General features: G+C 31.3%; 1 protein-coding gene across 2 annotated transcripts; it reads left to right on the forward strand.

Annotated features, from left to right (window-relative positions):
- The first annotated feature begins 228 nt into the window (after nt 1-228).
- LOC125066540 (protein argonaute-2-like) lies at nt 229-23622 on the forward strand. 2 transcript variants are annotated; one of them, XM_047674648.1, is made up of 22 exons: nt 229-315; nt 4516-4542; nt 5263-6005; nt 6617-6790; nt 9513-9601; nt 10159-10258; nt 10558-10678; nt 12629-12762; nt 13102-13259; nt 14598-14691; nt 15013-15117; nt 15510-15640; nt 15870-15984; nt 16652-16819; nt 17139-17246; nt 17835-17954; nt 18047-18136; nt 18918-19046; nt 19149-19255; nt 20098-20191; nt 20454-20656; nt 20735-23622. In XM_047674648.1, the coding sequence occupies exons 1-22, from the start codon at nt 312-314 to the stop codon at nt 20829-20831; spliced, it is 3111 nt and encodes a 1036-aa protein (XP_047530604.1). In that variant the 5' UTR covers nt 229-311; the 3' UTR covers nt 20832-23622. The 2 variants fall into 2 exon arrangements, with proteins under 2 accessions (XP_047530604.1, XP_047530605.1); XM_047674649.1 differs by lacking the exon at nt 229-315 and adding an exon at nt 969-1177.
- The last annotated feature ends 1282 nt before the right edge of the window (nt 23623-24904 follow it).

Below are 24904 nucleotides of genomic sequence, written 5' to 3' on the forward strand. Positions count from 1 at the left end.
AGTTTCCCTTTAGAACGGCTGCAGAGGCTGATATAAGCTATAACATTTAAATATTTACTTGTCGAACTTTCTAAAATAAGTAAAAAAAAATGTCATAAATAATTTACTAAAGTAAAAATAATTTTTAGTGTTATTTATTTACAAATATGTTACGGGCCGAAAACATGTTTTTTTCCCCTAATTGTTAAGTTGACATAAAATAAGTTTCTGTACTAAATTGTCATTATATAATGTAACTTGTCTTTATATAGTGTAAGTCTCCAGTGCTGTGTAAAGGTCTTAATTTGTGTTGTTATCAGAAGGACATAATTATGTGTAAGTACACTATAGTCAATTGTGACCTTTGTATGTATTCCCAACGCCGACCGAAACCCGACCTCTTTGCCAAACGTAACCACCCTCTTCTACTGGAGTGTAATTTAGGAAACGTACTAACTATATACTCTTTGGCTTCAGGCTTAAATGAATCTTTGAGTTTGAAAGAGAAAAAATTAAAAGGTTCCTAGCATGTTTGTTTCTGTTTATTCCCATTCATAGACAAAATTATTAGTCATTTTCTTTAACATTTTACATTTTATTTAACTGAATATTTATTTTGAAATGCAAAATGATAATATTTTTAGTTTTGTAAAAATTACTTGATAATCTTTAAAGAAATTTGTCATTGTCGGAATCTTCTAAATGAGATCATACTAATTCTAGGCAAAAAACGACTTTCCGTTTGTTTTGTAGTTTAATTTAATTTAGCTAATATTGTTATAATTGCGTTTATTATATGTATATTATATTTGATTTATGTATACTACATTTGAAATAAGGCGTAAATTATACCCTAATTATATAAAGTGAGAAAAGAACATCCACTTATTAGATTTATAAACCCTGGAAGAAATAATTAAGCAATTACTGTATTGATCGGAAATCGGAATGGAATAGAACTCTATGCTCTACGATCTATGGTCGAGGAATAACAATTTAATGATTTTGCTATATATCTTTGTCAGATATAGAATTATTGTGATTCGTTCATATATCGTACTAACTTGCTAAATTATTTAAACATTCCAAGTTTCCGAAGTGAAATTCAAAGTTAGAAAAGAATTATATTGTTAGGAACAGGGTTTGGAATTGAAAACAGAAGTAACGAGCAAGAATTCATTGTTTTGAAGTTTAGTATGTACGTATATTATTAAATTTTGAAACCTTATATTAGTAAAATTTTCATTTTTCTCCATATTTTTTATTATAACTTTAAATACATTATATCATAGAACATCCGTGTTCATATTATTGGCCAACTAATTTGTATATTTTCCGTATTTTTGACCATCTTGCACAAGATTTTATCATATTAATATAAAAAGAAAACTTGTTATTCGATTCAATTTTTGGTTCTTGAAAAAATACTAATCATATCATCAATTAATCATCATATATTTTAAAAAGATTCTCCTTTAATTTAAATCAAATAAGCGATTGCATGTCTGATGTCTTCCATTTTGAGAGTTTCGTCATTCGTGTTTGAAAATTGAAAACATATTTTATTAATTTAGTAATTTATATATAAACTTTATGGTACTTATTATGTATTGGAATATGGTACTTTTGAAAGCTTTTAGATAGACACAAGGATTTGTTGGTAATTAAAAAATTAGAGATTGCAATTTAATTAAGTTTTATTTAATCAAGTACTACCTAAGTTCTATCATAAAATATGTCTAATATTTATAGTTAGTTTTTAATAATTACTTATAAACATTTGATATAAGTAAAGTTTTTAATGTTAATAATATAAAAAAGGGAATACTATAAAAACTGTGGATCAACAATAAATATTTAATGTTAGTGTCCAGTAAAAAACTAATAAAACATCATAGTATAACTTTAAGTATTGTTAATAATCATAATATAATCTTACAATTTTTGATAAAAATCAATTCAACTGTCCAACTTTTATTAAAATATTAGTAGAAAACACACAAATTAAATTTAAGAGCGTAGTTTGTAAGCGTGGGAATTTATTTTAGAACACACACATAGGTACTTTCCAATAATACAGTTGCATTATGCAGTGTATTGTACGCATCCCCGGAGACAATAAGTTGCTTTTTTTAGGTGCAACGAATAAATTAAATTTTCATTGTGCATTCATAACGTAGGATTTATAAAAATACATTTAATTACAAGTAATGTATTAGTTATAAGGTTGTCACTCGCAAACACAATTATAAATTATTTGTTAGCATAGGGTGCGGTCAGAGTGCATTAAGATGCTTAATTATACATTATGATTTTTATTGTTTCAACTGCATTTGTCTAACTAAATAATTACTATTTTCTGGATATATTAAGGTTGGTAGGTATACCGAATTAGGGAGTGAAGTATTTAAATTTTATAAATAAAAATAATGGAGGTAAATTAATATCAAATGATTTTTTTAAATTATCTAGTAATAGTTTCTATTTGATTAAAAAACAAAATACTTTTTCTTGATTAAACAAGTCTTTATTAAAAAAAAGTATTACGTCACATTATTTTTCTACTTACTCACATCGAGCCCTATCATTTGATACCTATATTGCAGAAGTGCATAAAAAATAACTATTCTGTCATCTCGAATGTTCCACCATATTGGAATTAGAATGACGTCAAACTCTCAGCGTCAGCTTATCGTGTATTGTCATCCAAACTTAATGTGTATACAAAATTTCAGCCAAATCGGTTCAATATATCTTCTTTAAAAATGAATAGCAAGATTCCACCAGTACATAAATATATACATACATTGCAAGTTAAATAAAAGCTTTTAAAAATAAACAATTGCGTCCCACGACACTCGCACCCCACCCTTATGCTAACTTGTCTATGTGTGCGTAGACGTTTCGCGAAATTATAAGACTCGGCTTGAAATAAAAACTGACGTGCTCCCACCTTGAGCTCTGAGGAGGGACTGAAAATTTATTGACAGAAATGTCGAATAATAAGTCAAAACCGTCAAATTATTTTCTCCATACTAAAAAGTATGGACGAAGAATGCCAAAAAGTAAGCAATATTTAAATAAAAATTACTATAATATTGTGTGATATAATAGAAATTGAACACGGTGAACTTATTATTTACACTTTTGTGTCCCCATTTAACCAAAAATACATGTATAAACTAGCAGCTAAATAGCTTAAAAAATTTTAATAGAAAAGTTCGATTTCAGTGTTTGGAGTGATTTTGACGATGAATTTACTAAGTTATTGATATATATTTTATAAATATGGTCCGGTGAAACTTGAGATATATCTATTCCGATACTGAATGTATTTTTTTTATCCATAATCAATGCTCCAGTTTTAAGATATTTTGAAAATAGTAAGCGCTATTTTAGCGTTCCGCAAGGACTGTCCTCTTAATGAATTAATAATAAGAACAATATGAGCTATAAGTTAAAATTCTTAAAGAGGGAGGTTGTATGAATTTTACTTGGTTTTGTTTAAATTCATTTACTTTTTTGATTTAAAAGATTTATTAGGAATTTCGATACCTATAACTGGATTTGTTTTGATTTCATTTCATAGTAAACTGCAAGTTACTCATCTAAATTTGGCGCCGAAATGATGGAACCTTTTTCAAATAAATTTTTTATTGACAAATAGTTTTCATTAGTTCAGTTAGATTTGGAGTTTGTCGATGACAATTTACTTTAATTTTGTTTACGTTTTTCATTTTTTTCTTACACGGCCATAGTACTTCTCTCAAACCAACCAGTAACTTTTTTTCAATCTAAAATAAAAATCTTTGTTAAATCATAACAATTTAGTAAATTGCAATCAAGAATCCTGTTTTTCCACCATAGACCATAAGCGATTTTTTATGTGCTGCTATCATCGCATAATCACTGGGACAAAAATAGGCTTATGCGATTAATATGTAAGATATATATTTTGACTTTTATTACCAATCTTTCGTTTTCCAATCTGCCAAAAAGATTGCACGAAAAGTTGTTTTCAGGTGACTTGTTCCTTCTTTTGTATTGATCTAAAATGAAAGATTTAAAGTTCTAAGTTTTCATTGATGTAATTTTTTTATAGATGAAACTAAAATAAATGAAAACCAAAAACAATCATGTTTTATATTGGTTTAAATAGAAATGTTTAAAAAAATTAGTTCACAAAAACTAATATTGAGTTTTCGTCTTGTGAAAATAAATATTAGTTACAATATCAATATAATTCATAAAACTTTGATAGGGAACTTTAGTTATTCTAAAAAAGATTATAAGAAACACTTCTTCTTATGATCTTTTTTAGATTTAGTAAAGTTAAACACTTTTAGTACTATATTTTTTTGGATAAAATATGTATTACCTATTAGGATTTCAGTAATTCTTAATGTTTTTTTATTAACATGTAATAACACTAACCTGTTTTTAATACATCAATGCCTTCATCCAATTATAGTCAGTGTTTTTAAAATTCTGAATTAATAACTGTGGTATATATAAAACTGCTATTTTTTTTTTCAGATAAGCCAGCCTTCAGTATGGGGAAAGGTAATATATTTTTTATACTACAAAAAATTACAATATAGTAAGGAACCAATAATAACCTATTCATTTCCATACCATCTAATTCTCCTGTGCTGCATAATCTGTAAGTTTGAAATTTGGTATAGGTATATAAAGAATTAGGGAATGGATGTGTAAATACACTTAGTCTCATGTGTAAAATCGGAGTCAGTCATCATAGAAAATAATAAATATAATTAAAATATATTGATAGTTTTATCACTGTTACTCTTGGTTTAAGGCATTTAATGTCAATTGAGTCCTACATCTTTTAATGCAATGGGATATAAATAGTAGGTCTGAATTGAAATTAAATATTTAATAAAAAATATAAATATAATTTAATATTTTAATTAATTTTTTGTTCCTTCATTCCTCATAATTCAACATAATTTATACTTGTATAAATTATATAACAACTTTATTTATTTAAATAAATAAATAAATAATTTATACTTGGTACTGAGATTTTTATATTTCCAATTTGACTGAGAATTGATTTTGACTTTTGAATTTGAATTTCAAATTTTATCAGTATAATTTTATAGTTTATGTTGAACTTAAAAATATCCATATATTACAAAAATATGTGTAGTTAAACATAATAATAATTTAAAAAATCGAATGATCAAATCATCCTAATGTATTGCAAGTAAATATATTTGCATGTTACTTTTAAATTATTCTCTTTGTCATGACTTTTAGGTGGAAAGAAGAAGAATAAACATTCGGAGAAAGATATTGGGGCATCTGGTACCTCACCTGAAACTCAACCTTCTACTTCTCAAGCACCCATTGCGGAAGTTCAAAAGTTGAATATAGCTGATAAACCTGAGCCTAGCGAACCCAAAGATGAATGTTTTGGCTTAGGTATAGAGGGATCTAGTAAAAAACGTCCTCGTAAAAAGAAGAAAGATGATACCTCTCATGTAGGTGATTCATCTGCCCAGCAAATGACTGGACTCACTGCAGCTGGTCCTGCACAAGCCTTTCCCAAACTTTCTACTGGGTTAGGCCGTGGCAGAGGCTGGGGTCCTCCACAAATGGTTCCACAGGCACAAGTTGTCCCAATTCAACCTATTCAGCCACAAGTACCAGTGCAACCTCAAGTACAACCTATGGGTGGCTGGGGAGCACCACAACCAACTGTTCAACAACACCAACAACCACCGCAACGGTCTTTCTCAGAAACAGAAACAGCACCACAATTTGCCAAACCGCCAACATTCTCACAACCACAATCATCTGGTGTAGGACGTAGTAGAGGAAGAGGATATGCTCCTGATCCCAAATCAGATAAAACGATATCATTTGGAAGCAAATCCTCTGAAACTCCAAATAGATTTAAAATACCAACAAAATGTCCCGGCGGTATTGTTACTAGACAATCAAGACCAATCAAGTTAATTACAAATTACTTAGAGATGAAAATTAAGCCTCTTAAAATAGTAAGTACTTCATTTATATTGCCTTTTTAACATATTTTAAGACTGTTTTACCTTTTAGACTTAAATTTAAAAGATTAAATTATACCTCAGTGACCGATTTTGACCGTGGAGGTCCTTTTCAAAGAAATCACCATCTACTATTTAGATCTTATAGAAACGAGTGCGTTCAGATGCAAAGTAAAGGTGGACTCTAACCAATACTACTACAATCCGGTGACACTGTAACAACATCGGGTTCTTATAAAGCTATATTTATATTTATCTTCTTAAGATGCTGTGACAGATAAGGTTGCCGGATGGATGTATCTTTCGTGTACAGCTCTGTTTGTGACTAAGTGGAGTTCACCATGACAGTTATCATTATCACGCACATCAATAGTCTCTTCACTCGCCAAGCTCCCAAACAACGATCGTTGGGGCTGTGGGAAAGCCGAAAAGACAGTGTCGGTGTCTCCGTCGAGCGATTTCGGTTTCAATAAAAACAGCCAACCTTATAGTATAATATTAAAAAAAAATTAGTTGCATGTTATTGTAGTACATGTATTTTGTTTATCAACTTTTTTGTCTAATTGCTTTGCTTTTTATATTAATAATAATTTATCTGTTTTCAGTATCGCTACGACGTTTCGATTAAGCCAGAGAAACCGAAAAAGTTAACACCAAAGGCTTTTATGGCTGTAAAAAATATGAAATTTCCAAATCACGTAGTTGCATTCGATCAAAGAAAAAATTGTTACTCATTAACACGTCTCTGGAATACATCAGAAGAACGTATGAACGTAAACGTAAGTTATATTGTCATATACAGTACATAGTACTCGAATCAGAACATATAATATATAACTTTAATCACACATACGACGTAAATTTTATCATATCATATATATCAAAAGGAACAACCAAATCTGTTTATTGTTGTTCTCAGAAGTTTTATAGTATAGTGAAGAAAGGCAAGTAAAATAGAATGTTGTTACTCGAATAAACAGGAGTAAAACGTATGTATATATATGTAAGATATATAAGGTGTCTCAAAGGAAAGTATACCTTTGTTTAGATGACTGCGTGAACGCTTCGAATCTTAAGGCGCTGGGGTTATGTCAGTCGGTAGCCTGGCTCTCGGGAATAGGCTTGTTTCCACTAATAATAAATCTAAAATCATTATCATGTAGTATCAAAACTAATTATCATGGTTAATCAACCATGATAATTAGTAAATAAAAAAACAACTTTTCTACAAAAATAATAAAAGATTAATTATATTTTTGGAAAATAAAATCGACAAAATGAGGCATTTAATCACGTGACATTAAACACCAATCAGAGTTGCGTGACGTCACACCTCGCGAAACAAGCGCGGAACGCTACGTTGTTGCTATCAATTATCATTATGGCAGATAAACTGGGGGTACTACTTGGTTCTGGATCTTTCAAACACTCTGCGATTATTGACAAACTTTGTTTTTTCAACATATATCTTCTTGGCATTCGAACTTCGTTGGTATACAACCTGGTTTCATGCGCACTTGTGTCTTTACCCATAATATGATACTCTGTATAATTAGTCATATCATTTGGCAACTAAAAACATAAGAAGAGTTTGAATTATTACATTTTATAAAACGAAAATAATATTTTAACTCAAACAAATCATAAAGTCCTATTCTAGTCCTAACATTTTATAGGTTATGTGTAATATATTATATTTGCTAAATTCATTTCTTTTACGATACATTTATAACTAGATATATCAAGTTGTATTTAATACTTACATCGAAATGATCTTCACAGAAATAAATTGTGGAATTAGTTGACAAAATAAGAGCATCTTGCCTCCATGCCATTTTTAAGCACTTTATTCGTATTTATTTATTGTTTGGTACGTATATGAATAATTTGTCTGGCGTTTTTATCATTGTACTTTCACATTGGGGCACCATACAGTATTTATAATACGAGGAATTCATTATTTATTAAAAAACACAATTGACTGTCATACACAAACACGGCTGTTTCGCGAGGTGTGACGTCATTCAAGACGCCATCACAGTCTTAGCCTTTTTCGCGGTCAATTTCAAGTTCATTTCTAAAAACTCAAAATACTAACATAAAAAACCTATTTTTCTTAAAATAGTATATTTTTGGGGTGAAATAGATGCTAAGCTATAGTTAAACTAATTTCCAAATTTTGTCAACTAGCCTATTCGTTCTAGAGATTTACAAGAACGGTGAATCAGTGACTAGCGCGTAGAATTTTCTGGAGTATTCGAGGTTTTTGTCACTTAAATTATGGTCTAAGCAATTATTTCATATATTCATTCGAAAATGAGTCATACAATTTTAATATACATGTTGAACGCTAGAAAAACCAAAATCCGAAAACGTGAAGTGTAAATGTAAAAGAGTCTGAGTGAAGCGCGCAAGTACTTTGAAAGTCAAGAACCTAATTTTGTAAACCAGGCAAATAAGCGCATCTTGAAGTTTAACAACATTTTGTTTTTGGATGAAGCTCATTTTCACATGAATGGTTACGTAAATTAGGAAAGATTCCGCTACTTGAATGCAACTAAATACCCAGCCGTCATTGGAAATTGTACCGTTCGACTAAATAAATGCCGTGAACGCGAAGAAATAACCAAATTATCTAAATTAGGTATTTCTTATAATATCTAAATTATAGGAGTCTTATTTTTTAAATTATCGCCTTACAGAAGATAAATTTTCTTTTGAGATTCCTCGTATTATAGTATGGCTGCACAGATAGCTTGACTTGATACTGATTACATTAAAATGTTTATTTATATTTTATTATTCATGAGAATGATGATAGATACTCTTTGGACCAAGTTTTCTTATTCTTAAGATAAACTACGGCTGCTAACTTCGCAGGTCATATTATTATATTGCACAATGATGTGCGGGAAAGCATATGTGTGCTCTATTGTTCACTCTTATCCGATGGAAAAACAATCCGCCACGTCCGTAGTAAGTTAGGTGCAGGAGCCAGGGCTCGACGTGCTTTACGAGGCACGTGAGTGTGATACTGCCAACATTAAAACTCCGAACTGCTAATGATCATTGATAAATAATTTGTTGATAGAAAAGGATAATTACTTTAAAAGACTTAATTCCTGCTCGAGCTGAGAAAAGTTATTTCGAGATAGTAGTCATTATAACATTATATACACAATAGATTTATTTAAGTTTTATGTACAACACTCACGTAGACCATCCCTGATGATAGGGTTTTATGTAAGTGTGGGTAGGTACCCCACACTTACTCCTATTGCTAAGCAGCATATTTAGCATTGTTGTGTTTCGGTGTGAAGGACTAGTGTGACAGTGCAAGGTTGGTGTTACATTCGTGATGTAAGGAATGGTTAATATTTCTTGCAGATGTTACGTCTACGGGTGGTGACACTTACCAAGTGGTGGCCCATTTGATCGACCGCCTCCCTATATCTTAAATTAAATTTAAAAACATATCTAAATGTAAATATATAATTTCAGGTGGAACTTCTTGATGACAATAAAGTAAAGATGAATTTCGATGTGACAATGAAGGCGACTGGAGTTGTGGATATCAACACAATTTTACAGTAAATTAGTTTAATTTATTTACTTCGAAATATCACGTTTTTTCACGAAACGATGCCTGTAAAGATAATGAAACATTTAATAATTAATACTTTTAATATTTTATTGTATATGGTATAGTAACGTAAAATTTTGATAATGAGTTGCATTATTAATGGTAGTTAAAAAAAAAGAGTAATTTACCGAAAGTGGATTGGTGAACTTATTTAGTTATATGTAGACTTCACTTACATAGCACGTGAAAGTATATTGATTTAAAAAAACAAATTTTTTTTAAATTGAAATTGGTATCAGAACATTAGAAGTTATGTTACAGGGAATATAATGATTTAAGTTTATTATCAATAAAGATATATTAATTAAGAACTATACGTCGAGCACTATATAGCTATTAGCAAATAGTGTAGCGGTAAATGTAAGTCTAAGTTTGTTTACTTTTATTAGTTTATTTTTATGTAAAACTGTAAGTAAGTGACATTGAAATTATGGCGTGATGAGATCAGGTCCTACTATTTGGTATATTTCAATGGTCGATATATTTAAATTTTTGTTCTTTTAGGCACATGAAGAATGGCGAAAGTTCGTTGAATCCACCAACAGAAGCCATTCAAGCAATCGATGTAATTTTACAGCAAGGAACTTTGGAAAATTATGTGAAAGTGAGTCTCGGGATAACAACATTGCATTTTGAACTAAACTATATATTAGCTCCAATAGAATTCGTATAAAATGTATATAAAAAAGCAAACATTCTAAGAGTATGAGTATCAGACACTGGACACTGGACTGACAATAGAATAGACGTAGAAAAAGAGTTGTCAAAAAAAATACTTTTGCGCACCGACTGTTTTCATATTTAAAGTTTTACTTTAGATGAACTCTAGTACAAATATTATATATAAAATATGTAATCATTGCGTATTAATACAATATTCTATTACATAATTAATATTCGTAGGTGGGAAGACAATATTTCATGCGGCCGAGGAGCCCGATAGACTTGTTCTATGGCATGGAGATGTGGACCGGGCTATTTCAGTCTGCAATATTTACTTCCCGTGCCTTCATTAATATTGATGGTAATTTTTTTTAGTTTGATATTGAACCAATATAAAAAAATTTTTCGTTTCATTCGTTCGAATTTCAAATATGGATGGATTTGATTAATTATGAAATGAAATATACTTTATTGTACACCACAAACAACACGAAACACACAGAAAACAAAGTAAAACAAAATTAGTTAAAATAGATTTACGAAAACAGCAAATCTATGTTCAAAAATATTTTATTAAAAAAAATGAAAAAGTAATTATCTTATAATATTCAAAATTTAATTGTTAACATTAAATTAAGCTTAAACAAATATTTACTAAATGTAAAAAAAAATTTAAGTTCAACAAAAATATTTAAATACATGTCAAATTTCAACTTTAAGTTAAATTATTCAAAATTGACAACTAAGTTACTTAAAGTTACAAACAAGTAAAGCTTATCAACTGGATTAAACCAAATGTCTAAATAATTATAAATTAATTTAAACAGTAAATTCAAATAGTGAAAAAATGTATTGTTTAAATAAAATTCGAATGCGGTTTGAATAAAGTTTGAATAAGGTTTGAATAAAGTTTGAATGCCAAATTTTTTATAAATATAAATAAATTTCTAATTAAATATCGCGCGGTTAAATTTCGGCGAAAATAAATATGTAAAAATTACATACCAAGATCCAGTAATATAAATTAGTGTGATAAAGTTTTACTTCCTTAAAAGTTTTTTAAAATCCATCTTCACCAAGTAAATTTCAAATTATAAGTTTCCCAGAAGTAAACTTCTATTTAAATCTTCAAAATATCCAACGAAATGAAGTTTAAATGTTCCTCGAAAAGTGTTGAAAAAATACAATCCAAGATAATGCCAAAGAAAATAATTCCCGAAATTTATTTATATCCCAGTAAATAACTGAAGAGATTAATCCATGAGATAATTGAAGAACGACGACGAAAAATATCGTAGCAAATTAATGTTAAAAAATATCTTTGAAAAATAACGTTGAAAAATAATTTTGAAAAATAACTGTAAAAGGAGAAATAAATTCTGATTAGAATCTATTACAAATTCCGAAATCCTAGACTTTTAACTTTAATATTCCAAACGACTTATCCGGTCAATCCCGGTTATTTTTCACAAATAACAAAATGCACCATGGGAAATATTCTAAAAATTCCCTGAAAAGAACCACAATCGTTGTTAGGACACAGTACAATTCGAATAAATTCAAATTTCGAAGAAAGATTCAAAACTTACCACGAGGCGACAAATATCGGAATTAATTTTAATAATCCGACATGGATTTATTTCCAATTCTTCATAATAAAAGTGAGTTCTATTATGAAGAATTGGAACTATTTTCAACAATATTCAAAGTTTAAAACAAAATAAAAGTTATAAAAACTTCGAAAATAAATTAGCGTCACATTTCGACTCAAAAAGCGGAGCGAAAGCGAATCTTTAGACAAATTTCAAAGATCATCTCAAAGATAATATAAAGATAATAAATTATAATTAGTTCGGAAATGCATAATGCATAAAAAGTGCATTTTTATTTCAAATGTCAAAATTAGCGGTAATTTTAAATTATGCGTAAACGTAACTTTAGAAATTGTTGTCAAACTCATTTGACAGATGACATCCAATATTTTATGTTAGAATTTGAATAATTTTGTTGAATTTATTTCAAAAGAACGTAAACATGTAACGTGCGTTTTATTTATAAATATATTACAAAATTACGTTACAATATATATCTCTATTATACACTAATACATATTTAAGATACTAAAATGTTATATAAAGAAAATTATTTAAAGTCGCCTAAATTACTTAGGTAATAGATTTTAACGGCTTGTTTGAAAGCTGAAATTGTATTTTCATGCTGCAACATTATCAGGACGATAAAATAAAATTTCATAAAAAAAAAATCTAGAAAATTTGGGTGATGTATATTTAAACATGTATTATATTTTCAGTTGCACACAAAGCTTTTCCAAGAAATCAATCTTTAATTGATGCTTTAATTAAAGATTTTCGCTTGGATCCAAATAAACCATTGAATCAACAAAGGGGTGTTGATTATTTTGAACAATTTATTAAGGGACTGAGGGTGAGTGAATGTTTGTTCTTAATTTAATAATAAGTTAAATGTGATATGTAGTAATAGGCAAAATACCTGTATCTTAACCCAGGGATATCATAATAGCCGAAACACCTCGGTCGCAATGCTTAGAATGTACAAATTTTCCTAACTAACAATATCAAAGCAAAAATGAGTTATGCTTAACTGAGCCGATCTTCATGAATTTTCATACACGCTCTTATGGAACAGCATAGGGATCCTAACCCCTGTCCCTGCGTGTGTGGGTCACACGCTGGCGGAGTTGCAGCTGGATACTAATATAAGTTCAAAATAATTATTAATAGTATTTTTTACATAAACATGTAGGTTGTAGCGAGGATCGGAGGCGGAGCAAAAATCCGAGAATACATATGCAATGGACTAGTTGAACCATCGAACCGGCTCACCTTCCCTCTCAACGACCCCGCAGGGAAAGGGAAGACAATTACCGTTGAGAAATATTTTGAAGTTGACAAGAAATACAGGTATATATAAATCATTAATACGAAAGTTTATTGCTTTTCCTTTACGTTAATGCTGCAACATTGTTATAAATATTCGAAAGCAGGAAGCGAAGATGCTAGCGCGTAGAGTGCCTATTATAGTCCGGGTGAAAAGAAGTATGCATCCATGGCTTATAAATCCTCAAGTGACAATAAAGCGATATCTTCTCCACGAAGCTTGGTATCACTACATAGTATAAAATAAAGTCGATTCCTGCTCTCTGTTTGTTTCTTTGTACGTTTAGAACTTAAAAAACAAGCAACGGAATTTAATCCGTTTTTTTTTTGATAGAATGATTCAAGAGGAAGGCTTATATTTATATAATACATGCACAATAAAGTAAAAAAATACTGATACTTTAGGAGGAGGAGATGTCGTAAATAAGCACGTTTTTTGAGTTTACATTGCAAACGCTGGCTAAGCCGAACGAGATAGATCAAAATAATGTACTATACATCTTAAAAAGGTCTACAAAAAATGTAATCGATGGTATATGTCTATCTTTTAGGGATAACCCACAATAGCCATTTTTTATCCTTTACTTTTCACGTAAAATAATGGCTTTTATACGAAGCGATTTTTAGCATTAATCCTTATCTAATTAAGTAACTGAAATACATTGGGCAGTTAATAATACAGCATGTAATTTAAATGATTTTTTCCGAAGATACTACATATTTAAAGTGCAGGAACATAGAGGTTTATATTGTCTAATGACAAAAAAGGTGTGAACGTTGTATATAAAGACATTGTGTTGAATATTTAGTATCAGCAATGGGCCAGTGCTAAGCCGGGACGGGTCGCTAGTTGTAACTTATCAGGGAAAAAATATAACCTACTATAGTAAAGTGAAAATTTATGCACAATGTCCTTTGAATCGAAAAGCTAATGAAAATACTCTCATCGAGCTCGCAAAGAGAAAAAAAAACATGAATAAGCTGATTGCGTTCACAAATCACAAATATGTACAGTGACAAGAGCGAGTTCGATTCAGTCAAAACTTCGTAGAAAGTATGCCTCGACGTTTACAGGCTGTTTATAAGGCTAAATATTAGATTAGGTTTCATTGGAAATACTGCATTGATTAGTTATGTAAAATTTCAAACGTCGCCTACTTTATTTAGGCTTATTATAAAAAAATTATGACAGACCTTGTATAAAGTAATTTAAAATTATTTTTAAGAAAAATATCTGCAAATAATATAAAAAATAAATTATATATTTGCGGTGTATAAAATAAGAAACATAAATAAGTTTCTGACCTTAACATAAAGTTTATTATTATAAAAAAAAATCATAATGTTTCTTTTCTATTTTAGATTACGCTATCCTTACCTGAATTGTATGTGGGTGGGACCGAAGGATAAAAATATTTATTATCCTATGGAGCTTTTACATATCTCTTTCGGCCAGGTAAGCTCATCTGCATAAAAAGAATAATTGTTTGATTTCATTATATATTTTTACTTTATATAATGATCATATGTCCCGTAAAAGTTTAGATTCTGATGCTTTTAGTAATAACAACATACAAGCACAGCAGTATAACGTAAATCCAAGTTAGAGGAGAGATACGATATACAAAATATCGCATAATAATTATAGTAATTATGTTATAGTTTGTTTTATAGTAATTATGTTGTAAGTTGTGTTATAATTTTTACACTAAATATTTTTTAATTGTTGTATATTATAAATTAATTAATTATTTTATTTAATCATCTTCTTCTGTAGCCAATAAATAAGCAGCTCAACGAAAAGCAGCTCCAAACGATGGTCCGCGAAGCAGCAACTCCTCCCAACGAGCGCATGAATAAAATTAAAGAAGTAATTCGTAACGTAAGTTTGCTTTCTTCTGATACTAAAGTAAAGATTTTTAAAGTTTAATTTACACCTAAAAATGCGAAAACCGTCGCGTGTAACGTCACGTCGCTCAATGTTCGACGACGTGACGTTACAGACTTTATTTGGTAAAGTTAGGAGTTAATGCCTTTATGTTAGTTATGCAAATGTTAAGCTTAATCTACAATATTTAAAAAAACAAACCTGTTAAATGTATCTATATATTAAATTTATATATTTTTGGTGAACTAGAAGAATATTTATCATCAGGGTCATCATACTATTGATTTAATCCAATGTCGACTTTGTTTATTATTCTTTTGTTTATTTTTGTTTTTGTGAACTATATAGAAGTAACGAGCTATTACAACATTAACGTTTTAACACAGATGAATTACTCGGCGAATGCCAGCTTCAAGCACTTCCAATTGGAAGTTTCGGACAAATTCTTCCAAGTAGACGCTAAGGTATTGCAAGCGCCCAAATTGGATATCGGAGTTGGTAAACCTGTTGATCCAAGGTATGTTTGATAAATTATTTATTATTTATTACTAAAATTTTAAAATTTTGTCCAATTAAAGTCAATTATACTTTATTGTTTTAACAGATTTATTAATATTATTTAATTTATTAAGTCGAAGGTTTCTTTCTATTAATTAATTAAATAATATACATAATACTTTGTATTTATATATATACTCAGTATATTTGCACTAATTCATAATATTATCTATATAAATATAAAACAGAAAAGGCGTATGGCAAGCCAATCGCTTCTTGAAGGCAAGTGCGCTTGAAACATGGGGCTTAATTACTATCGAAGCAGACCCTACCACATGCCAGTGCCAAAGCTTCATAGATATGGTGAGTACTGAAACTATTGTCCTTAATACATAATGACATTTAACCATAATTGAAAGTGATTAACTTATAAGGCTATCAATCCTGGTGGTCCTGAGTGTAGTTCACGCTGAAGAGGTTAGACAACATTAAAAAGGAAGATTGTTACTACATAAAGCAAAGTACTACCCCCTCCCCAGCAACGTTTTTCTGTCTGTTTTTCTGTCTTAATGCAAAACTACCGAACGGATTTATTAGGAAGCGTATTATTATTTAACGTGCGAACCTTTATTTTTAACGTGCGAATCCGGAATTGGTAACTAGTAAAATATAATTATCGTCAAATAAAAGTGTAGTAAATATCAAATTTTATGTTTTTCATTTAATAACCCAACTTAACGGTCTTAAAAAAAGGGGGAAGTTATTAATTCGGTTGTACTTTTTTTATAATTGTTATCTCTTAACTACGTCATATATTAATTGAATTGGACTGTTTTTGATTCTGAAGGTTTACCTACTGTTTGATCCCGTCTATGTTTGAAAAATGAAAAACGGGATAAAATTTTTGTAGGCTTGAAATATATTTTCTCAGCATTATTTTGTATCAAATAATTTTGAACTCGTTTCTAAATTTTGTATTGTTTGCTAAAGATTAAAATTATAATTATTAATATTTATTTATTATTTTTAGATAAAGCGAGTCGGTGTTCAAATGGGTATGTCCGTGCGAGATCCCCTGATGACAAATTTCAACGTTAGAATGAACGAGATCCATAAGATATTATTAACAGCGTATGAAAAGAGAATAAATATCTTATTCGTTATCGTCCCGGTGAGGTTTAGAGATGCCTACGAAAAGGTAAGTAACTAGCTTAATATTAATATGGTTTATATCATTATTAAATAAATAACATTAAATTACAAATTACTTTAAAACTTCTCGTAGATTTTTGATTGCTCCCCTTTATATTTAAAATAACAAGTCAAATTCAACGGAAATCTTGTTCACATTTTGAAATTAGAATATCAGTGACTACTCTTCAAAGTTTATACGTATCGTAATGATATTTTCTACGAGAGGTTTGCAATTTTTAATAAATAATCCGATTGTGCCCTAATTTCACGTCGGAAAAGTAGCAGAAAAATTGTCGGAAAAATGACAGTTCAAATCGTTTTAGGTGAAACGTATGGCGGAACTTGAAGTGGGCATCTTGACACAATGTATCAAAGATATGACAGCCTCACGTCGTATGAGCGAGCAGACAGTGCGCAATATATTGTTAAAGGTAGAGTATTATTTGGCTGCAGTTTATGAGTAATATTTATGAACTTCACAAGCTGTACTGCATATCTGTGCCTAATATTTACGTCGTCTACGCCATCAACTTTTTTTTCCATTATTTCGTACTGTATCTCTTGTTGGTCGCATGTGCCTCTATGCCAGTTTCCAATTAACAAGGCGTTGAAGGCGTCCTCTTACTGTCACACATTTCCAGACGAATGCCACAATAGAAAGTCAGTGCTTAAAGTTTTTTGAATAAAAGTAACTGCAGCCCTCTGTCTGTCTATGATGTATAGTTTTAATCTGAGTAGATTTCTATTCACATTGCACTAAAAGGGGATGGAGAAAGTCTTTTGAACGAAATTTCTTATCTTTCGATACTCTCCAGGCATTTGTTAAAATTAGTCAAAATAAATGTAAGAATGACACATTTTTATAATTTGTGTCGTGTTAACAAGCCCACGACACCTCTCACCTTTGGTAAGGCCAAGACTGATCTTGGACCTCGAATAATCCTTTAAGCGACGTCATGTAACAACCAATAACAATTATGTTTACTGAGATCTTACATTATATTGTTCTCAATTTGAAGGTAAATTCTAAGCTCATGGGAATCAATCAATGCTTAGAAGCACGCTGTGTACCCGAGTGCATCAAGAAGGGAGGAGTCATGATGGTCGGCGCTGATGTAACACATCCTCCCCCAGATCAGGTACTGATAGAATATATATATGTAAATTGTAAATCATGTAACGTGCGCCAAATTACGTTACAAATTACTAAATATAAACTTTTCTTTTACAGAAAACAATCCCAAGCATCGCTGCAGTTAGCGCTTCGATTGACCCTAAATGTTTCTTATACAATATTGAATTAAGCATGCAGACGCCAAAGGTATTATTATTATTAAATTTCAATATTTTTTTTCAGATAGACACATGTACTGTGGTGTGAGTTTGTGATAAAAATATCTAAACTTTTTATTTAAAATAAATAGGCACACTACTAAATGGGGCATCTATGGTTAGTGATCACCACCACCCATTGAAATATTAATCATGCCTTACATCGCTAATGCTCCACCAACCGTAACTAGGATGTTAGTTCCTTTGTGTCTGTAGTTAGAATAGCTCATCCCCTTCAATCCGAAATCCATAAATATTTCATAATGCTTTTTGGTGGTGAAAATATGTGATGAGTGGATGATATGTACACAGTCCTGTTTCACACGGGCTAGTTTCACAAAGCCATACTAACAAGTGGTATTCTAATATCAATAAAATTAATAAAGGACCATTAAAGAACTTCAACAAATAATAATGAAATTTGTTGCGCTTTAATGGAATTTTAAATAACATTATACTTTTGTACATTACATAACATAAACAGCCTGTAAATTTTCCACTGCTGGGCTGAGGCCTCATCTTCTTTTTTTTTTTGAGAAGGTATGGAGCATATTTCACCACGCTGCTCCAATGCGGGTTGGTGGTGGTGCAAAATTACCTAAATAAATTTTGTACAAAAATAAAATAAAAACTTGGTGATTTTCAAATTGGTCATAATATTTTTAATAATCACAGAAAATAAATTAAAATATGTTTGTATTTGTATTAATTTATTGTTTTAATCAATAGATCTTTAGAAACCTACAAATAGTTAATATCTTTTGTTTCAGGAAGAAATTATTGTGGACTTTGAAGACATGATGTTTGATCATTTGCAAAATTACAGACAGCGACAAAACATGCTTCCACGCAAGATATTTGTGTTTCGTGATGGAGTTTCTGAAGGACAATTCGCTCAAGTACTGAATATTATTGAATTTTTAATATCTATTTGTTAACTGACCCTTTGGTTTAATTTCTACATAATACTGTGAGTACTACTACAATGCTGTATGTTTTAGGTGATGCGAAGTGAGCTGGTGGCTATACAGAAAGCTTATCACCGATTGGATCAACAGGTGAAGCCGGAAATATTATTCTTACTTGTACAAAAGAGACATCACACGCGGTAAGTCATCTTTTGTGTGTGTTTTTTTATCAAGTAATATTTTCATAATAGGTATCTCTTTTGCAAAATTGCAATTTAAATGGCTCGAAATGTCTGCATACCTAACGAAAGACTTTATCAAATTTGACTATGAATATTAATTGGGTATTTGCCCCATATATTTTGCACATGTGCAAACGTGCAAGAAAATTACGTCGTGTCGAAGTTGGTCTTATATAAAAAGAGGGCAATGTCAGCTCCGAACTCGGTGTTGCCATTGACATTGCATCAACAAATTAAACGACGCGATTTCTCTGTATTTCAATGCGCCAAAATGTTTTTACTATATTCATATAATCTTCTTTTTTATGATATATGTAGGCGCTCGAGCAAATAGCGCCACCTGATGTTAAATGGTCATCACTGCCCATAGAGAACGGCGCTATAAGAAATATTAACCATTCCTTACATTGCTAGTGCGCCATCAACCTTGGGAAATAAGATGTTATGTCCCTTGTGCTTGTAGTTACACTGGCTCACTCACCCTTCAAACCGGAACACAATAATACTGGGTATTGCTGTTTAGCGGTAGAATATCTGATGAGCGGGTGGTACCTTCCCAGAGAGGCTAGCACAAAAATCTACCACTAACAACATAGTAAATAAGACGATATCAATTAATCATGAATTTTATATGAGTATACAGTATTAATGTGTATGAGCTGACTGAGTTAATTGTAGCCGCAAGCAAAGTTCATCACGATATAACCAGTTGAAATGCGCGATTTATTACAGACGGCGTAGAGTCTTTTGCCAAAATGTTCGGTCTCGTTTGCATTAAATTAGACAAAATATTTTTTCAGGTTCTTCTTGGGAGAGAGTAATCCACAAAATGTAGAGCCCGGTACTGTGGTTGACAGTGAAATTGTACACCCGCGCGAGTTGGACTTTTATTTGGTGGGTTTTAGTTACGATTATCCTTTTTTACAAATCGAGTTTAATACTTCAATTCTTATCACAAAATATTTGTCATTATAAACGTTGTTTTCTTATAATACTATAAATAATAATAGACAGTTAGAAAACCGTAGACGACTGCAAAAAAAAGCGATAAAGGAAGAGTAACTCCGAAATAACGAAAAAAATATTAAATCCAAGTTTCTACGGTGCATATTTTCCTAGTCAATGAAACATCAGTAACGCCCAAAGCACCCGGCAGGTATCGCACCAGGCTCTGAAGGGCACGGCGCGGCCGACGCGCTACCACGTGATCTGCAACGACGGCAACATCCCGTCGGACGAGGTGGAGCAGCTGGCGTACTACCTGTGCCACCTGTACGCGCGCTGCTCGCGCTCCGTGTCGTACCCGGCGCCCACGTACTACGCGCACCTGGCGTGTCTGCGCGCGCGCACGCTTACCAGGTGCGGCCCGGGGCGACGCCGAATCTGTTGGCGAACTACATGCTCATACTTTATTTTAACGTGTACTTGTTGTTTCAGCGGGGATCGTATCAACAACGCTGAATTAGAAAAGAAGCCTAAGCGACTTCGCGTGCTGGATAGGATGTTGCAGCACAGCCGTATGTTCTTCGTTTAATTCCCACGTTCCGAACGTAGCTCTTCGAGGGGATCATGTATTAGATTGCATAAAATTTTTCATAAAATTTCGTAATTATAACGATGTAGTTTTAAAGTTATTTTATTAAAATAAAGTTCATTACGATATTGTAAAATGTTATGTGACGATATATATATATATAAGCCCTTTTTATTTTGTTGGTGTGAAAATATTTAATTTGTGTAGTGCTAAGTTTTTCAATTTGTTATGATCCTACTTAATTTGTTTCCAAAATATTTTAATTGTTACTAAAAAAATTAAGTTATTAAGTCAATTCAAAACGTATAATTATATTATTTAGCCAAAGGGCTTTTCAGGTTAAGCCCGTTTAGGTAGGTATCACTAATCCTCACATATTCTACTTTGAAAACTGAGTGAGTCCACCATTGCTGGCTAATAGGGCATAAAATATTAGTTTCCAAGGTTAACGGTGTATTGGCGTTGTAAAGTATGGTTAATATATATTTTTTAATGGTACATTTGGCAAACGGGCGAGGAGGCTCATCTAATGGAAAGTGACTACCACCGCCCATGGACGTCTGCAACACCAGAGGGCTATCAGATGCGTCACCGGCCTTTAAGAAAGGTGTAGGCTCTTTTTTTTAAGGTTCCCAAGTCGTATCGGTTCGGAAAAACCGCCCACGAAAGCCGGTTCCACAGAGTGGTTGTGCGAGGCAGAAAACGACTTAAAAATCTCGCTGTTGTGAATTTTTGGATATCTAGGTGATTCGGATGGAACTTGGAATTGGAGGACTGGTGAGGCCGAATTTGCGCCTTGTATAGTTTTAGGCGATGGGCCGACGTGAAATACTGTCTGGCCTTGCTGAGCACACCGAGCTTTGGTGCCAGTTTGGTTTTGCTTTCCAACTGACCGAGGAACTGAACGAGGCTTGAAACATCAACGCCAAGTATTCCGATACTAGCTGTGGTGGCATTGGGTATGTCCTCAAATCGTCGAGATGACGACAAATGGTGATTTTTAGCGGTTAACGTGCAAACGTGTTTTGGGGTTCAATTGGACTAGGTTTAGCCGGCCCCAGTCCGAGACTCTATTTAGCAAAGACTCGATTTCAGAAACAAGCTTTTTCCGGTTTTTGTCGACGTTTTCCCCCAGAAATATAAAGTCTTTAAGGTGTATACGGTACTGTCGTCTGCATAGCAGTGACTGCTCCTAATTTGCAACAAGTCATTGATTTGCAGAAGAAAAAGAGTGGGCGATAGTGCGCAGCGTTGTGGAACACCAGAATTGACGAATTTTAAGTTAGAGCATGCACCGTCGACAACGACCTTGATGCTTCTATAGAAGCCCATAGGAAGGAAGCTTTGAAAGAAGCGCTTTGTACCACACGCGATCGAAGGCTTTACTGTGCCCAAGCTGGCTGCTAATGCCTCACTCTTGCACTCAACTAGAAGATCAGAAGATCCGGCTGAGCGAACCCGACGGAAACCGTACTGGCGTTCGCTAATCAGCTGGTGCTCCTTTAATTACCTGGCAGATAATAATGGTAGGTACACAAGGTAAAATTATAATATCTCTTACATTGCCAATGTCATAGATATTGGCGTTGTAAGAAGGTAGTGGTGACCACTTACTATCAGGTAGCCCACTTGCCTGTCCGTCCACCTACCTATACAAGAAAAGTTTATATATATTTATAATCATGTCATTTAATTTACAAATTTTCTAATTTTTAATATATTTGGTTTTACTTATTATTATTTTTTTGTAAGCAATACTATAATATATTATTTCACTCACCATATACTTCATCACATTTACCAAGGTTTCAAATATAAAACAAATTCTTCAATCGTATGGTGTCGTAATTCTGCTCGTTTTTACTGAGATTAAATGTACTCATACATAACGACTACAAGACCGCTCATATTATTGTTCTCATTAATATAATAATATATGTTACTGTGTATATTCTTGTAGTATTTAATATTATGTGGTAGAATGTAAGTATATAAAAATTCGAATTTTATCAATAATCAAGACTTATTGGCAAATATTTTTATAGCATAGTGTGATTTTTAAACTGGTCTAAAATTTTCTTATATTGTCTCAGAAGAAAACACTAGTATAGTTTTAAAAGAGGCTGAATTATCATATATTATTTTCTAAATTGACTAATGTCCTCTAAGCAATTGAGTTTTTAGTTTTAAAAAAAAGTAAAAATAAATGTATTTTATAACAAAAATATATATAAAAGAGTGAGTAAAAAAAGATGTAAACCAAATCAATTTTAAAATTTACCATTATTACTTTACGATAACAAACAACATTTCTTTTGTAATAAAAAAATCTTTACAATTTTTTATTGACTTAATATCTAGGTATATTTAATTGTATACAAAGAAAAAGACCTAAAGAGTAAACAACTTTGATCATTTTTAATTATCAAAGCATTTATTAAATTCCCATTGAATAAAAATAATGTCGAAATATTTACATTTAGATCGTGTTATTAAACATGAATTGAATAGAGTAAAATAGTGATTTACAGTTAATATCTCTTGATATTTATGGTTTAAAAATGCTGCACAAATTAGTCGACTTGCTAATATATGATTGATTTTGATATTTTACGATGTGGTAGTACAGATTTAATCTTTCTTCATATTACATTTTTTAACTATGCCTATAGACAAAATGATTATAAAGTGTTTTTTCTATACCTAAGGAGCTAGCAAGCAAGATATATTTATAATATGGTCATGTGGAAGATATTATTAACATTGATAATTGTGCCAACATGAAGAACCATTTTATTGGTGATAAAATGGCCATTCTGTATAGTACCTCCTTTTTCCGAATTTGAAGCTCTATCCAAATCGACTGTCACGGACTTGAATTAACTAACTAAATCGATTCCAATCATCTGAACTTGTAAATGAAATGAGTAATCATGTACCGAAATTCTTACTATCTCTATAACTACTAAAGGAAAGCATTTTTTTTTTATAAACAGAAGATTAATGTGAAGTAAGGTCAGATTGCAAACATTATTTGTCTATAGAATTACATTAAAATTAAGTCTAAGCTTATATGTATTAATATCCTTTCGGAAACAAATGTAGTAATTCTGTCAGTTTTTACCTAATAAATGTATTGGTGTCATGCTTGTTTTATTAATTTCTATTATACATTATTTTATACAATGTGCCTGTGACGTCAACAAATTAAATGATATTCTTAATACCTTGTTATACCCCTTAAATACCCGTTTTAAGGCCAAACAAAAATAAACAATTAGATACATTCTTTACCTTAGTCACAGGACATATTTATTTATTTAATTAATTTACATCCTATAATATTATCGAAGATATTGTTACATAAATACTAGTGGGTCAATAACTTATGGCCAAAATAGGTTAAACACTGCCGTTCCGAATTCATTCACAAAATTACACTGCGTTACACGATTTTGGTACCCTCTTAACTGTTAGCTGGAATGATTTGGTAATGAGTCATCGATTAAATGTTCCAAGTTCCAAGTACTCGAGGTACAGGGCAGTTATTAATTCTAGTGCCCTCACTTTAGGCCTAAAAGAAACAGTTACCGTTTTTGATGTATTATACTTTTTATTATTTTGTTTTGTTAAGTGAAACGAAAGGCAATAACAACAACTATATTATATATATTTTTTATTATTAATCGTTTATATCTTTTACTCCGTTCTATTCTACCGCCTTGGTGCTATAGCGACCCCGTCTTTTCTTTTCTGTTATCGGTTGCCATGGGCGACAATCCTTTTTGCATAATGAGTGTTAATGAGAAACGTTCGGAAAAGACTGGGTCGGCTATTCAATTCCAAGGCTTAGCTTGGCTTGCCTTGGCTCGGCTTGACTCGGCTCGGCTTGGCTTGGTTTAGCATATAGCGTTACATTAGTAATCGTTTCTATTCGATTACGTCGACATCTTTGTACATATTTATTAGAAAATCCAATATGAAAATGAACTGCTTAAATGCATCAAATAAGTGTTGTTGCGTTTGCGGACGGTATTTTGTAAAATCGCAAACAAAAAAATATTTCCGAAAAG

This window comes from Vanessa atalanta, chromosome 9 (genome assembly GCF_905147765.1).
Source record: "Vanessa atalanta chromosome 9, ilVanAtal1.2, whole genome shotgun sequence".
Lineage (NCBI taxonomy): Eukaryota > Metazoa > Arthropoda > Insecta > Lepidoptera > Nymphalidae > Vanessa > Vanessa atalanta.

Coding starts and splice junctions, on each gene's coding strand:
- LOC125066540 (XM_047674648.1), top strand. Junction 15,118..15,509: donor TTAAAGAAGTAATTCGTAAC/GTAAGTTTGCTT, acceptor GTTTTAACACAG/ATGAATTACTCGGCGAATGC. Junction 19,256..20,097: donor CAAAAGAGACATCACACGCG/GTAAGTCATCTT, acceptor ATATTTTTTCAG/GTTCTTCTTGGGAGAGAGTA.